General features: G+C 46.3%; 1 protein-coding gene across 2 annotated transcripts in view; it reads left to right on the forward strand.

Moving 5' to 3' along the window:
- mdc1 (mediator of DNA damage checkpoint 1) overlaps nt 1–16443 on the forward strand; it is a 68374-nt gene that overhangs the window by 14018 nt on the left and 37913 nt on the right. For both annotated transcript variants that reach the window (XM_070861265.1, XM_070861266.1), the window contains exons 5-6: nt 8992–9093; nt 12739–12828. In XM_070861265.1, the coding sequence (XP_070717366.1) occupies nt 8992–9093; nt 12739–12828 (192 nt within the window). The remainder of the gene's footprint in view (nt 1–8991; nt 9094–12738; nt 12829–16443) is intronic.

Genomic DNA, 16443 nt, shown 5'->3' on the forward strand with positions numbered 1-16443 from the left:
CAGGGCGGAAAGGTGCGTGCAACATTGAAAATGGGAGCAAGGCGGAAACTCAAAAAATCATAGTAGCCTGTGCTGCACACCCATGGGAGGAAAGACAAACATAAAAATTATGAGCAGGAGTAGGCAATTCAGCCTGCTCTGCCATTCAATAAGACCATGGCTGATTTACCTCAACTCCACCTTCCCACACTATCTCCATATCCCTTGATTACCTTAGTGTCCAAAAATCTATTGATCTCAACCTTGAATATACTCTACAATGGAGCATCCACACCCCTTTCGATTAAAGATGTTGAAAGATTCACAACCCTCTGAGTGAAGAAATTCGTCCTCATCTTAGTCTTAAATGGCCGACCCCTTATCCTGAGTCTATGTCCCCTAGTTGTAAACTCTTCAGCCAGGGGGAAACAGCCTCTCAGCATCTACTCTGTCAATCCCCCTCGGAATTTTAGACATTTAAATGAAATAATCTTTCATTCTTCTAAACTCCTAGTGTACTCGATCTCTCCTCATAGGAGAATCGCCGCTTCCCAGGAATGAGTGGGAGCGGAGGTGCGTTGACCAACTTGAGCCATGGTAAACTTGCACAAACACACGATAAACGCACACTATAGACACGTGCGGGCATGATGAGAGCGCGCGCGCGCACAACGCAAGCATGATATACATACGCATGCATGATACTCCCTCTCGCTCACATGCTTGCTTACACGCTCACACGCATGCTCACACGTTCGTGCACGCTCGCGCACACGCACGCACAAACGCGCGCGCACGATAAACACACACACACGTTAAATAAAAACGCTCATGCACGTGTGGCACGCACACGTGTGGCACACGTGCGCATGCAGATGCGTGCGCAGATACACACGCACGCACACAGATGCACGCACACAATAAACACACACGATACACAGATACGCGCACGCACACAAAGATGCACGCATATGCGCACACATGCGCGCACACGACACACATACGCGCGCACACATATGCACGATAAACACATACACACGATAAACGCACACATGATAAACACACACACGATACGCGCGCGCGCACGATAAACACACGATAGACACAGGCACACGATAAACATGCGCGCGCACACACGATAAACACACACGATAGACGCGCGCACAAGATACAAACACGCGCACGCACGATAAACGCGCGCACACGATATACACAGGCAAACACACACGGTAGACACAGGCACACACACACACGATAGACACAGGTATAGACACAGACACAGACACACGATAAACGCGCGCGCGCACACTCACTCACAGACACACACACGATACGCGCGGGCGAGCGCACATGATACGCACGCGCACACACACACGATACGCACACACACAATAGACACAGGCACACACACGATAGACGCGCGCGCACATTCACTGACACACACACACACACACACACACACACACACACACACACACGGTACACGCACGCACACGATATGCACACGCACACGATACGCACGCACAGGCACACACGATAAACACAGACACAGGCACACACGACAGACACACAGGCGCACACGACAGACACAGGTGCACACGACAGATACAGAGACACACGACAGACGCGCGCACAAACGCACGAACGAGACACATGCGATAAACACGCGCGTGCACACACTCACTCACTCACAGACACGCACACGATACACACATGCACACACGATAAACACACTGGCGCACACACGATAAACACTGGCACACGCACGATAATCTCACACACGATAAACATGCGTGTGCGCGCACACGATACACGCATACACACGCGTGCGCGCTCACACACGACAGACACGCGCACAGACACACGAGACACACACGATAAACGCGCGCGCACGATACACGCACAGTCATACGATAAGCGGCGCACACCCGATAAACACGCGCGCGCACGCACTCGATAAACACGCGCGATAGACAAGCGCGCACGCGCGATAAACACGCACACACACGATAAGCGCACGAAAACCACGCGTGCGCGCACAGATGCACGCGCGCACACGATTACCGCACACGAGAGGCACGCGCGCACGCCGATACACGTGCACAGATACGCGCGTACATACACAGATACGCGCGCACACAATACACACAGGCGATAAACATGCACGCGATAAACCGACGCACACGCGATAGACGCACACGCGATAAACCCACACGCGCACGATAGACGCGCGCGCACATTCACTCACAGACACAACAGGATAAACACACGCACACGATAAACACACGCACACGATACATACACAGGCACACATGATAAACACGCGTGCGCACGCGCACGATAAACACACGTGCACACACACGATAAACACGCGCACACAGATACGCACACGCACAAGATATACACACACACAATACAAACACGCACACGACAAACACGCACGCACACCACACACACATGCACACGATAAACACGCACACATGATAAACGCACGCGCACGATAAACACACGATAAACACGCACACACACACGATAAACACGCACACACAATGCACGCACACGATACACGCACGATTCACACACGCACGATACACACGCACGCACTATACACGCACGCACGATACACGATAAACGCACGCACACGATAAACGGACACAATAAACACGCGCACACGATAAACACATACACGATACATGTGCGCAGATACGCGCGCGCACAGATGCACACGATAAACGTGCGCACACACGATACACATACACGATACACACATACAATAAACACACACAAACGTACACACACACGACAAACACACGCACTCGCGATAAACCCACGCGTGCGCGACGCATGCACACGATGCACACACACAGATGAGCACACACGATAAACACAGATACGCCACACAGATGCACGCGCTAAACACGATAAGCACATGTGCGCACACACGATAAACACGCACATACGCATACACGCGCGCACACACGCGCACGATAAACGCACACACACAGTCATAATGGGAACAAAGAAATGGCAGACCAGTTGAACACGTACTTTCGTTCGGTATTCACTAAGGAGGACACAAACAATCTTCCGGATATAAAAGGGGTCAGAGGGTCTAGTCAGAAGGAGGAACTGAGGGAAATCCTTATTAGTCGGGAAATTGTGTTGGGGAAATTGATGGGATTGAAGGCCGATAAATCCCCAGGGCCTGATGGTCTGCATCCCAGAGTACTTAAGGAGGTGGCCTTGGAAATAGCGGATGCATTGACAGTCATTTTCCAACATTCCATAGACTCTGGATCAGTTCCTATGGAGTGGAGGGTAGGCAATGTAACACCACTTTTTTTTAAAAAAGGAGGGAGAGAGAAAACAGGGAATTATAGACCGGTCAGCCAGACATCGGTAGTGGGTAAAATGATGGAATCAATTATTAAGGATGTCATAGCAGCGCATTTGGAAAGAGGTGACATGATAGGTCCCAGTCAGAGTGGATTTGTGAAAGGGAAATCGTGCTTGACAAATCTTCTGGAATTATTTGAGGATGTTTCCAGTAGAGTGGACAAGGGAGAACCAGTTGATGTGGTGTATTTGGACTTTCAGAAGGCTTTCGACAAGGTCCCAGACAAGAGGTTAATGTGCACAGTTAAAGCACATGGGATTGGGGGTAGTGTGCTGATGTAGATTGAGAACTGGTTGGCAGACAGGAAGCAGAGAGTAGGAGTAAATGGGTACTTTTCAGAATAGCAGGCAGTGACTAGTGGGGTACCGCAAGGTTCTGTGCTGGGGCCCCAACTGTTTACATTGTACATTAATAATTTAGATGAGGGGATTAAATGTAGTATCTTCAAATTTGCAGATGACACTAAGTTGGGTGGCAGTGTGAGCTGCGAGGAGGATGCTATGAGGCTGCAGAGTGACTTGGATAGGTTAGGTGAGTGGGCAAATGCATGGCAGATGAAGTATAATGTGGATAAATGTGAGGTTATCCACTTTGGTGGTAAAAACAGAGAGGCAGACTATTATCTGAATGGTGACAGATTAGGAAAAGGGGAGGTGCAACGAGACCTGGGTGTCATGGTCCATCAGTCATTGAAGGTTGGCATGCAGGTACAGCAGGCGGTTAAGAAAGCAAATGGCATGTTGGAGGGGATTTGAGTCCAGGGGAAAGGAGGTGTTATTACAGTTGTACAGGGCCTTGGTGAGGCCACACCTGGAGTATTGTGTACAGTTTTGGTCTAACTTGAGGGAGGACATTTTTGCTATTGAGGGATTGCAGCGAAGGTTCACCAGACTGATTCCCGGGATGGCGGGACTGACATATCAAGAAAGACTGGATCAACTGGGCTTGTATTCACTGGAGTTCAGAAGAATGAGAGGAGATCTCGTAGAAACGTTTAAAATTCTGACGGGTTTAGACAGGTTAGATGCAGGAAGAATGTTTCCAATGTTGGGGAAGTCCAAAACCAGATAAGGAGTAAGCCATTTAGGACCGAGAAAAGGGAGGGAGAACAGCCAGTTGTCGTGGTGCACACTGGTACCAACGACATAGGTTATAAAAAAAAAAGGGATGAGGTCCTACGAGACGAATTTAAGGAGCTAGGAGCTAAATTAAAAAGTAGGACCTCAAAAATAGTAATCTTGGGATTGCTACCAGTGCCACGTGCTAGTCCGAGTAGGAATCGCAGGATAGCTCAGGTGAATACGTGGCTTGAGCAGTGGTGCAGCAGGGAGGGATTCAAATTCCTGGGGCATTGGAACCGTTTCTGGGGGAGGTGGGACCAGTACAAAGCGGACGGTCTGCACCTGGGCAGGACCGGAACCAATGTCCGAAGGGGAGTGTTTGCTAGTGCTATTGGGGAGGAGTTAAACTAATATTGTAAGGGAATGGGAACCAATGCAGGGAGACAGAGGGAAACAAAATGGAGACAGAAGCAAAAGACAGAAAGGAGATGAGTAAAAGTGGAGGGCAGAGAAACCCAAGGCAAAAAACAAAAAGGTCCAATGTACAGCAAAATTCTAAAGGGTCAAAGTGTAATAAAAAGGCAAGCCTGAAAACTCGGTGCCTCAATGCGAGGAGTATTCGGAGCCCAGGAGAGGGCTCTGAGCTAGTTAGAGTGGGTGAGAGCGCAGATGAACAGGACCCCAAGGAAGAATTCAAAAGGAGGAGGCAACAGAGCAGAGTAGCACTGGGGTAAGTGAAAACCACAAGGTGATAGGAAGGGACAATGAGCCCAAGTTTCCACATGATTTGCGCCTGATTTTTAGGAGCAACTGGTGGAGAACGGACTATCTTAGAAATCGCAATTCTCCACATTTTCTTTTCTGCAGTTCTAGTCAGGTAGAACAGTTCTACTTTGGAACAGAATTTTTTCTTCAAAAGGGGGCGTGTCCGGCCACTGACGCCTGATTTGAAAGTTTCCACAGTGAAAGTAGAATGGAGCAAGTGAAGATTTTTGTAGAACTGAAAAAACCTGTTCTACACATTAAAAAAATCAGGCTCAGGTTACAAATTAGGGGTCCAGAACGAGGTGGTGGGGGGAAGGGGGGTTGGGGGGAAGGGAAGTCATTAAATTCTACAATAAATCCTTATTTATACTTCTACAAATATTATACAAATAAATCCAACCTGAATAAACATTTATAAGCAAAGAAAAGATGAAATAAACCATCTTCCTACCTGTGTGAAAGTGCTTCAGCCAGGGAGAATTCTGCAGCCGTTCGTTGCCGCTGAGCGGGCGGGGGGGGGGTGTGGAGAAAGCCGTTCGTTGCCGCTGAGGGGAGGGAGGGGAAGGAGACAGCGGGTTGTTGTTGTGGAGGGGAGGGAGGGGAAGGAGACAGCCGTTTGTTGCTGCGGAGGGGAGGGAGGGGAAGGAGACAGCCGTTTGTGGGTGGGGAGGGGAAGGAGACAGTGAGAAGGGTAGCCTCAGTGCTGATGGCAATGTGCTTTTATTACAAAATGTTCAAAAATTAAACAGCTACAAAGAACTACAAAAATAGCCGAGTGGCAATGTTTTTTTTCACACTGAGCATACGAGAACGCTCTAACGCGCACGCGCAGAGTTGCCGGTAGGAAAAAAACTAATTTAAATAGTACCTGCCCCCTTCCACTTACAAAATCGGCGCGAGTGTAGGCTCCGCCCCCCTGGGCGCCGCACCAAACAGACAAGGAGCTGCAAAGCGCTCGAGAATAGCGCGTTTTTTTTCTGGCGCCGTTTTAGGCGCGAAAAACGGGCGTCCAGCTCGAGGGGCACCCGTTTTTTATCCTGTGGAAACTTGGGCCCAATATGTATGAATATAAAGGGGCTGCAGGAGGGGTCAAAACTAAAAATCGTGGTTTAAAAACAAGTATTAAAACACTCTACCTAAACGCACGCAGCATTCGAAATAAAGTAAATGAGTTGACGGCACAAATCATTACAAATGGGTATGATTTGGTGGCCATTACAGAAACGTGGTTGCAGGTTGGCCAAGACTGGGAATTAAACAGACAGGGGTATCTGACAATTCGGAAGGATAGACAAGAAGGGAAAGGAGATGGGGTAGCTCTGTTAATAAAGAATGATATCAGGGCAGTTGTGAGAGATGATATTGGCTAGAATGAACAAAATGTTGAATCATTGTGGGTGGAGATTAGAGATAGTAAGGGGAAAAAGTCACTGGTGGGCGTAGTTTATAGGCCCCCAAATAATAACTTCACGGTGGGGTGGACAATAATCAAGGGAATAATAGAGGCATGTGAAAAAGGAACGCCAATAATCATGGGGGATTTTAACCTACATATCGATTGGTCAAATCAAATCGCACGGGGTAGCCTTGAGGAGGAATTCATAGAATGCATACGGGATTGTTTCTTAGAACAGTATGTTACAGAACCTACAAGGGAGCAAGCTATCTTAGATCTGGTCCTGTGTAATGAGACAGGAATAATAAACGATCTCCTCGTAAAAGATCCTCTCGGAATGAGTGATCACAGTATGGTTGAATTTGTGATACAGATTGAGGGTGAGGAAGTAATGTCTCAAACGAGCGTTCTACTCTTAAACAAAGGGGACTACAGTGGATTTGGGCAGAGTTAGCTGTAGACTGGGAACACAGACTAAACGGTGGCACAATTGAGGAACAGTGGAGGACTTTTAAGGAGCTCTTTCATAATGCTCAACAAAAATATATTCCAGTGAAAAAGAAGGGCGGTAAGAGAAGGGATAACCAGCCGTGATAACCAAGGAAATAAAGGAAAGTATCAAATTAAAAAGCAATGCGTATAAGGTGGCCAAGGTTAGTGGGAAAGTAGAAGATTGGGAAAATTTTAAACGACAGCAAAGAATGACTAAGAAAGCAATAAAGAAAGGAAAGATAGATTACGAAAGTAAACTTGCGCAAAACATAAAAACAGATAGTAAAAGTTTTTACCGATATATAAAAGGAAGAGAGTGACTAAAGTAAATGTTGGTCCCTTAGAAGATGAGAAGGGGGATTTAATAATGGGAAATGTGGAAATGGCTGAGACCTTAAACAATTATTTTGCTTCGGTCTTCACAGTGGAAGACACAAAAACCATGCCAAAAATTGCTGGTCACGGGAATGTGGGAAGGGAGGACCTTGAGACAATCACTATCACTAGGGAGGTAGTACTGGACAGGCTAATGGGACTCAAGGTAGACAAGTCCCCTGGTCCTGATGAAATCCCAGGGTATTAAAAGAGATGGCGGAAGTTATAGCAGATGCATTCGTTAGAATCTACCAAAATTCTCTGGACTCTGGGCAGGTACCAGCGGATTGGAAAGCAGCTAATGTAACGCCTCTGTTTAAAAAAAGGGGGCAGACAAAAGGCAGGTAACTATAGGCCGGTTAGTTTAACATCTGTAGTGGGGAAAATGCTTGAAGCTATCATTAAGGAAGAAATAGCAGGACATCTAGATAGGAATAGTGCAATCAAGCAGACGCAACATGGATTCATGAAGGAGAAATCATGTTTAACTAATTTACTGGAATTCTTTGAGGATATAACGAGCATGGTGGATAGAGGTGTACCGATAGATGTGGTGTATTTAGATTTCCAAAAGGCATTCGATAAGGTGCCACACAAAAGATTACTGCAGAAGATAAAGGTACGCGGAGTCCGAGGAAATGTATTAACATGGATCGAGAATTGGCTGGCTAACAGAAAGCAGAGAGTCGGGATAAATGGGTCCTTATCGGGTTGGAAATCGGTGGTTAGTGGTGTGCCATAGGGATCAGTGCTGGGACCACAACTGTTTACAATATACATAGATGACCTGGAAGAGGGGACAGAGTGTAGTGACACAAAATTTGCAGATGACACAAAGATTAGTGGGAAAGCGGGTTGTGTAGAGGGCACAGAGAGGCAAAAAGATTTAGATAGGTTAAGCGAATGGGCTAAGGTTTGGCAGATGGAATACAATATCGGAAAATGTTAGGTCATCCACCTTGGGGAAAAAAAAACAGTGAAAGGGAATATTATTTGAATGGGGAGAAATTACAACATGCTGAGGTGCAGAGGGACCTGGGGGTCCTTGTGCATGAAACTCTTTTAGAGTCCTTGTGCATGAATCCCAAAAAGTTAGTTTGCAGGTGCAACAGGTAATCAGGAAGGCGAATGGAATGTTGGCCTTCATTGCGAGAGGGATAGAAAAGGGATGGAGTACAAAAGCAGGGAGGTCCTGCTGCAACTGTATAGGGTATTGGTGAGGCCACACCTGGAGTACTGCGTGCAGTTTTGGTCACCTTACTTAAGGAAGGATATACTGGCTTTGGAGGGGGTACAGAGACGATTCACTAGGCTGATTCCGGAGATGAGGGGGTTACCTTATGATGATAGATTGAGTAGACTGGGTCTTTACTCGTTGGAGTTCAGAAGGATGAGGGGTGATCTTATAGAAACATTTTTTTGTGTTGTGATCCTACTGTAATTCTATGTCAGCAGTGTTGGCAGTCTGTCAATGGTAGATTTTAGTGATTGTTTCAATGAGAGTGATGCTTTATATCTGATTGCAGATAGTAGTGAGTCATATGCTCTGCAGCCAACTCAGTGCTACACGCTGACCGTTTCAAGCACTCTGGATGAGACAGCGGGGGAAGGCGATTACACACCAGACGGTCAGTGTTTCCCAGATTCTGCTTTCCAGTTATTGTGTAGTTATTAATCCCTGGGGCTGACACACCAGTACAGTACTGACGGAGTGTTGTACAGCCGGAGGTGCCATCTTTCAGATGAGACGTTAAACCAGACCCCGTCTGCCCTCTCGGGTGGTCGTAAAAGGTCCCACGAGAAAGAGCAGGGGAGTTTTTCCCGGTGCCCTGGCAAATATTTATCGCTCCACCAGCATTCATAAAACAGATTTATTGCTCATTTATCTCATTGCCCTTTGTGGGAGTTTGCTGTGTGCAAATTGGCTGCTGTGTTTCCCACATTGCAACAGTGACTACACTCCAAGTAATACTTCATTGGTTGTAAAGCGCATTGGAACAAAACCAAAAGTGTGCTGCATAATGGGTATCTGTGAGTATAGGGGACAATGCAAAGAACTTGCATTTTTAGAACATCTCATCATGACCTCAGGACGTCTCAAAGCGCTTTGCAGCCAATAAATAACTTTTACATAACAACATAAACATAATAAATAGGAGCTGGAGTTGACCATTTGACCCTTCGAGCCTGCTCCACCGTTCAGTAAGATCATGGCTGATCTTCTACTTCAGCACCTTCCTGCACGATCCCCACATTCCTTAATTCCCTTCGTCCTCAAAAATGTATCAATCTCCCTGTCTTGAATATATTCAATGACTGAGCATCCACAGCTCTCTCCGGTAGAGAATTAGAAAAGATTCACAACCCTTTGAAGAAATTTCTCCTCATCAGTCCTAAATGGCCAACCCCTTATTCTGAGACTGTGACCCCGTGTTCTAGACTCCCCAGCCAGGGGAAATGTTTTCTCAGCATTAACCCTGACAAGCCCCTTATGAATTTTATATGTTTCAAGGAGATCATCTCTCATTCTTCTAAACTAGGGAATATAGGCCTAGTCTATTTAATCTCTCCTCGTGGGCCAATCCGCTCATCCCAGGAACCAGTCTAGTGAACTTTTGTTGCATTTCCTCTAAGGCAAGTATGTCTTTCCTTGGGTAAGGAGACCAGAACTGTACACAGTTGCCTTGAATAATTGTAGTAAGACTCACTAATGCCTTGAATAATTGTACTAAGACTTATTTACTCTTATACTCTAATCCCTTTGTAACAAAACCTAACAATCCATTTGCTTTCCTAATTGCTTGCTGTAACTGCATGTTCACTTTCTGTGATTCATGGACAAGGACACCCACGTCCTTCTGAATGCAAACATTTCCCAGTCTCTCACCATCTGTCATTAATAGAGATTGTAAATAGCTGAATCCTTATGGTACCCCACTAGTTACAGCCTGCCAACCCAAAAAAGTCACATTTATTCCTACTCTCTGTTTTCTGTCCATTAACCAATCCTCAATCCATGCTCGTATATTACCCCCAATTTCCATGAGTCCTAATTTTGTGTAATAACCTCTCTTGAAGTGTAATCACTTTTGTTGCAGGCAAACCCAGCAACTAGTTTGCACATGGTGTTGGTTTCACAACGACAGAACTGTTCATCTGCTTTTTTGTCCATTGATGTTGGTTGAAGGTAGTAAGTTAGTCAGGAGAGCTCCCTGCTCCTCTTCGAATAATCCCATGGGGTCTTTTAGTGGCAAAGTAGGAGAGTAATTGTTTTTTTTTAGTTGGCAGCTCTCCTCGGTTCATAACTGTTGGAACCCAGAGAGCTCTTGAGCCTTGCAGCTGTAGCCGTTGTGCATGTTATCAGCGGTATGATTTGCTCCTGGTCTCGGCGATCTGTTCTCCAACTAACGACAAGAAAGAGAGATGTGGATTTATTTAGCGCCTTTCACAACCACCGGACGTCTCAAAGCGCATTACAGCCAATTAACTACTTGTGGAGTGTAGTCATTGTTGTAATTTGGGAAATGCGGCAGCCAATTTACACACAAGCAAGCTCCCACAAACATGACCAGATAATCCGTTTTTTTTTGTTATGTTGATTGAGGGATAAATATTGGCCAGAACATCAGGGATAACTCCCCTGCTCTTCTTCGAAATAGTGCCATGGGATTTTTTACGTCCACTTGAGAGGGTAGACGGGGCCTGGGTTTAATGTCTCATCCGAAAGACGGCACCTCCGACAGTGCAGCACTCCCTCAGCACTGCACTGGGAGTGTCAGCTTAGATTTTTATTGTGCTCAAGTCTCTGGAGTAGGACTTGAACCCACAACCTTCTGACTCAGAGGCGAGTGTGCTACCCACTGAGCCACAGCTGACAGCAAGAACGTAGTCAGGAGGCACAGCAGAGGTGAGGGCCCAGGGTCAGCATGGGCCAGCCCACACTGCGATATGTGTGTGCATTAGGTCCGGGCAGCAGAGCTGGTTTCCAGTCGTCTTGGGTGATCCTTGCTACTGGACCAAGACCTAGCTCTGTCAAGCCCGTGTGGTGGCTGGTGTGCAACGGTCACCACACGTTAAAAAAATCCACGCACAGGCATCTTCCACACTTCAGGATGTAGTTTGGGATCTGGAATATGATTGAAACATCTGTAAACTCATCCATTTTTGGCGTGGAAGCAAGTCATCCTCGTTTCGAGGGACTGCCTCTGATGATGAGTCAGGAAGTGGAGATGTTCTGGTGTTTGCATGTCGTGAAGGCAATATTAGAAGTGATGTATGAAATCGGCAGAATTGTTGTTTTATTCTAATTTCCCCTCCCTCCGCCATGGTTTAATTGGTAAAGCTGCTCGCCGGTGTGTAACTGAGCCATTTAAATCAGGAAAGTCTCAGCTTCAATTACTAATCTGTGACAAATTAAACAAATCTCATCGGGACGGTGCCAAAATTGGCCTCGATATCCGTTGGGGGGGGGGGGGTGGCGGGGTGGGGAGAACGATCGGCAAGGCTGCTATACCTGGTTTATTATCTCGATTGCGATGCACCCCATGGTTAAATACTCTGCTGGGTCACTTGGGTGTGGAAGTGGAGAGTGTCGCCAATGCACGTAGACCCTTAGCCACGGACCGAGTCGACACCTTCAGAAGAGGAAATAATATTTAAAACCGAACATACACTTTTTAGGAAGGATGTGAAGGCTAGGTTAGGGTGCCGAAAAGATATACTAGAATGGATCCAGGGATGAGTGATTAGTTGTTGTGGATAGACTGGAGAAGCTGGGGTTGTTCTCCTTGGAGCAGAGATGGTGGAGACGAGATTTGATAGAGGTGTTTACAATCATGAAGGATTTAGATAGAGTAACTAAAGAGAAACTGTTTTCAATGGCTGAAGGGTCGATAACCAGAGGACACAGATTTAAGGTGATTGGCAAAAGAACCAGAGGCGACATGAGGAAAATCTTTTTTACGCAGCGAGTGGTTAGGATTTGGAATGCACTGACTGATAGGGTGGAAGGTAGCGATTCAATAGTAATCTTCAAAAGGGATTTGGATAAATGCTTGAAGGAGAAAAAATTGCAGGGATATGGGGAAAGAACAGGGAGTGGGACTAACTGGATTGCTCTTTGAAAGAGCCGACGCAGACTCGAGCGTCGAATGGCCTCCTATGCTGTGCTATGAAATATGAAGTCCCGCAGATCTTGGAAATTCCTCCTTGTGACGGCTGCAGTTGCTCCACAGATCTTTCACTCTCTCTCTCTCTCTCTCTCTCTTCCACAGCTGGCATTGCAGCAGGTGCAAACACTGAGGAGGAATCTACGCAGCTGTTCATCTGTCACTCTCCCACCTTCAACAAAGGGCCTTTCAAGGGTAAGTCAGGCATTCAGCGTTTACACTGTTCATAGGCCTTCAGTAACTTGCTTCAGAGAAATGTGTCTCAGCTGCGTTTGTCTCGTTTTATCGCTTAAGATAATAGTTCCAGCGAGAAATACCAACTAATTAAAGAGTCCCAACAGACACAGGAGATCAGTTCTACTGCAGATCAAAAGTAAGATGTACATTTATACAGGGTCTTTCATGACCTCAGAAAACGGTGTAATCACTTGTAATGTAGGAAATGCAGCAGCCAATTTGTGCAAACCATTCTCCACAAACAGCAAGGTGATAGTGGCCAGATAATCTTTTTGGTTGAGGGATCAGTATTGTCCAGAACACCGGGGAGAACTTTCCTACTGTTGTTCGAAAGATTGGTATGGGATCTTTTGCATCCACCGAACGTCTCAAACCAAAGACAGCACCTCCGACAGTGCAGAGCTCCCTTGGTACTGCACTGCAATGTCAGCCTAGATTTTGTGCTCAAGTCCCTGGAGTGGAACTTGAACCCACAACCTTCTGACTCGGAGGTGAGAGTGCTGCCAGTGCATAGAAACATAGAAAGTAGGTGCAGGAGTAGGCCATTCGGCCCTTCGAGCCTGCACCGCCATTCAATGAGTTCATGGCTGAACATGCAACTTCAGTACCCCATTCCTGCTTTCTCGCCATACCCCTTGATCCCCCTAGTAGTAAGGACTACATCTAACTCCTTTTTGAATATATTTAGTGAATTGACCTCAACAACTTTCTGTGGTAGAGAATTCCACAGGTTCACCACTCTCTGGGTGAAGAAGTTTCTCCTCATCTCGTTCCTAAATGGCTTACCCCTTATCCTTAGACTGTGACCCCTGGTTCTGGACTTCCCCAACATTGGGAACATCTAACCTGTCTAAACCCGTCAGAATTTTAAATGTTTCTATGAGATCCCCTCTCATTCTTCTGAACTCCAGTGAATACAAGCCCAGTTGATCCAGTCTTTCTTGATATGTCAGTCCCGCCATCCCGGGAATCAGTCTGGTGAACCTTCGCTGCACTCCCTCAATAGCAAGAATGTCCTTCCTCAAGTTAGGAGACCAAAACTGTACACAATACTCCAGGTGTGGCCTCACCAAGGCCCTGTACAACTGTAGTAACACCTCCCTGCCCCTGTACTCAAATCCCCTCGCTATGAAGGCCAACATGCCATTTGCTTTCTTAACCGCCTGCTGCACCTGCATGCCAACCTTCAATGACTGATGGACCATGATACCCATGTCTCATTTCACCTCCCCTTTTCCTAATCTGTCACCATTCAGATAATTGTCTGTCTCTCTGTTTTTATCACCAAAGTGGATAACCTCACATTTATCCACATTATACTTCATCTGCCATGCATTTGCTCACTCACCTAACCTATCCAAGTCACTCTGCAGCCTCATAGCATCCTCCTCGCAGCTCACACTGCCACCCAACTTAGTGTCATCCGCAAATTTGGAGATACTACATTTAATCCCCTCGTCTAAATTATTAATGTACAATGTAAACAGCTGGGGCCCCAGCACAGAACCTTGCGGTACCCCAGTAGTCACTGCCTGCCATTCTGAAAAGTACCCATTTACTCCTACTCTCTGCTTCCTGTCTGCCAACCAGTTCTCAATCCACATCAGCACACTATCCCCAATCCCATGTACTTTAACTTTGCACATTAATCTCTTGTGTGGGACCTTGTTGAAAGCCTTCTGAAAGTCCAAATACACCACATCAACTGGTTCTCCCTTGTCCACTCTACTGGAAACATCCTCAAAAAATTCCAGAAGATTTGTCAAGCACGATTTCCCTTTCACAAATCCATGCTGACTTGAACCTATTATGTCACCTCTTTTCAAATGCGCTGCTATGACATCCTTAATAATTGATTCCATAATTTTACCCACTACCAATGTCAGGCTGACCGGTCTATAATTCCCTGTTTACTCTCTCCCTCCTTTTTTTAAAAGTGGGGTTACATTGGCTACCCTCCACTTGGATCTGATCCACTGGATCCACTGGATCGGAACTGATCCAGAGTCTATGGAATGTTGGAAAATGACTGTCAATGCATCTGCTATTTCCAAGGTCACCTCCTTAAGTACTCTGGGATGCAGACCATCAGGCCCTGGGGATTTATCGGCCTTCAATCCCATCAATTTCCCCAACACAATTTCCCGACTAATAAGGATTTCCCTCAGTTCTTCCTTCTTACTAGACCCTCTGACCCCTTTTATATCCGGAAGGTTGTTTGTGTCCTCCTTGGTGAATACCGAACCAAAGTACTTGTTCAGTTGGTCTGCCATTTCTTTGTTCCCAGTTATGACTTCCCCTGATTCTGACTGCAAGGGAGCTACGTTTGTCTTTACTAACCTTTTTCTCTTTACATATCTATCGAAGCTTTTGCAGTCCATTTTACTGTTCCCTTCCTCTCGTACTCTATTTTTCCTGCCCTAATCAAATCCTTTGTCCTCCTCTGCTGAGTTCTAAATTTCTCCCAGTCCCCGGGTTCGCTGCTATTTCTGGCCAATTTGTATGCCACTTCCTTGGCTTTAATACTATCCCTGAGTTCCCTTGACAGCCATGGTTGAGCCACATTCCCTTTTTTATTTTTACGCCAGACAGGGATGTACAATTGTTGTAGTTCATCAATGCGGTCTCTAAATGTCTGCCATTGCCTATCCACTGTCAACCCCTTAAGTATCATTCGCCAATCTATCCTAGCCAATTCACGCCTCATACCTTCAAAGTTACCCTTCTTTAAGTTCTGGACCATGGTCTCTGAATTAACTGTTTCATTCTTCATCCTAATGTAGAATTCCACCATATTATGGTCACTCTTCCCAAGGGGCCTCGCACAACGAGATTGCTAATTAATCCTGTCTCATTACACAACACCCAGTCTAAGATGGCCTCCTCCCTAGTTGGTTCCTCGACATATTGGTCTAGAAAACACAGCAGAACCAATAGCAGAAATCGTGCTGAATTATACGAAGCAATCCCATTCTCCCCTTCACTCTCTGGCCTATTGACAGCCTGCTCCGTCTCCTTCCAAGGTGCGGTATGTTGACCACGTGCTAGACTTACTGAGTTTTGTCTTCTATGAAAAAGAGCTGCCTGCGCATCAGAAGAGAAAGAAGGCGTGGAAAGAGCTGAACAGGAGAGAGAAAGGTTTAAGACAACTACTCTGATGAAGGGAAGGAGTGAGTGAGGGAAGGCAGAAAAGCAAAGCAAACAACAGAAAGAAGGAAAGTAGTTGAGCCTAATCTCACCAACAGGAGATGACAATTCAACAGTTTCCTGAGCTCAATCTGGGACGCCCATGTCTCCACCAAGTTGCTTAAGGTCGTTTGCACTTCCTCTGCCTCAAAACTGCGGGCCACACACCTGGCTGATTGTCCATCACCAAGCCTGGCTTGCACATCTTGAACTTTCCTCTGCAGGGTCAAATCCTCTTAACCTCTAGGATGATGCTGGAGAATATGGATGATCCCAACTCCTCAATGGCCAATCGCCTTGGACACTATCCTGCAAGATGCTTAATAGACTTTTGATCTCTTAAGGTTGCGATTACCACCTCAGCTGCTACTACATTCCCTTCCCTTA

Source organism: Pristiophorus japonicus, chromosome 19 (genome assembly GCF_044704955.1).
Source record: "Pristiophorus japonicus isolate sPriJap1 chromosome 19, sPriJap1.hap1, whole genome shotgun sequence".
Taxonomy (NCBI): Eukaryota; Metazoa; Chordata; class Chondrichthyes; family Pristiophoridae; genus Pristiophorus; species Pristiophorus japonicus.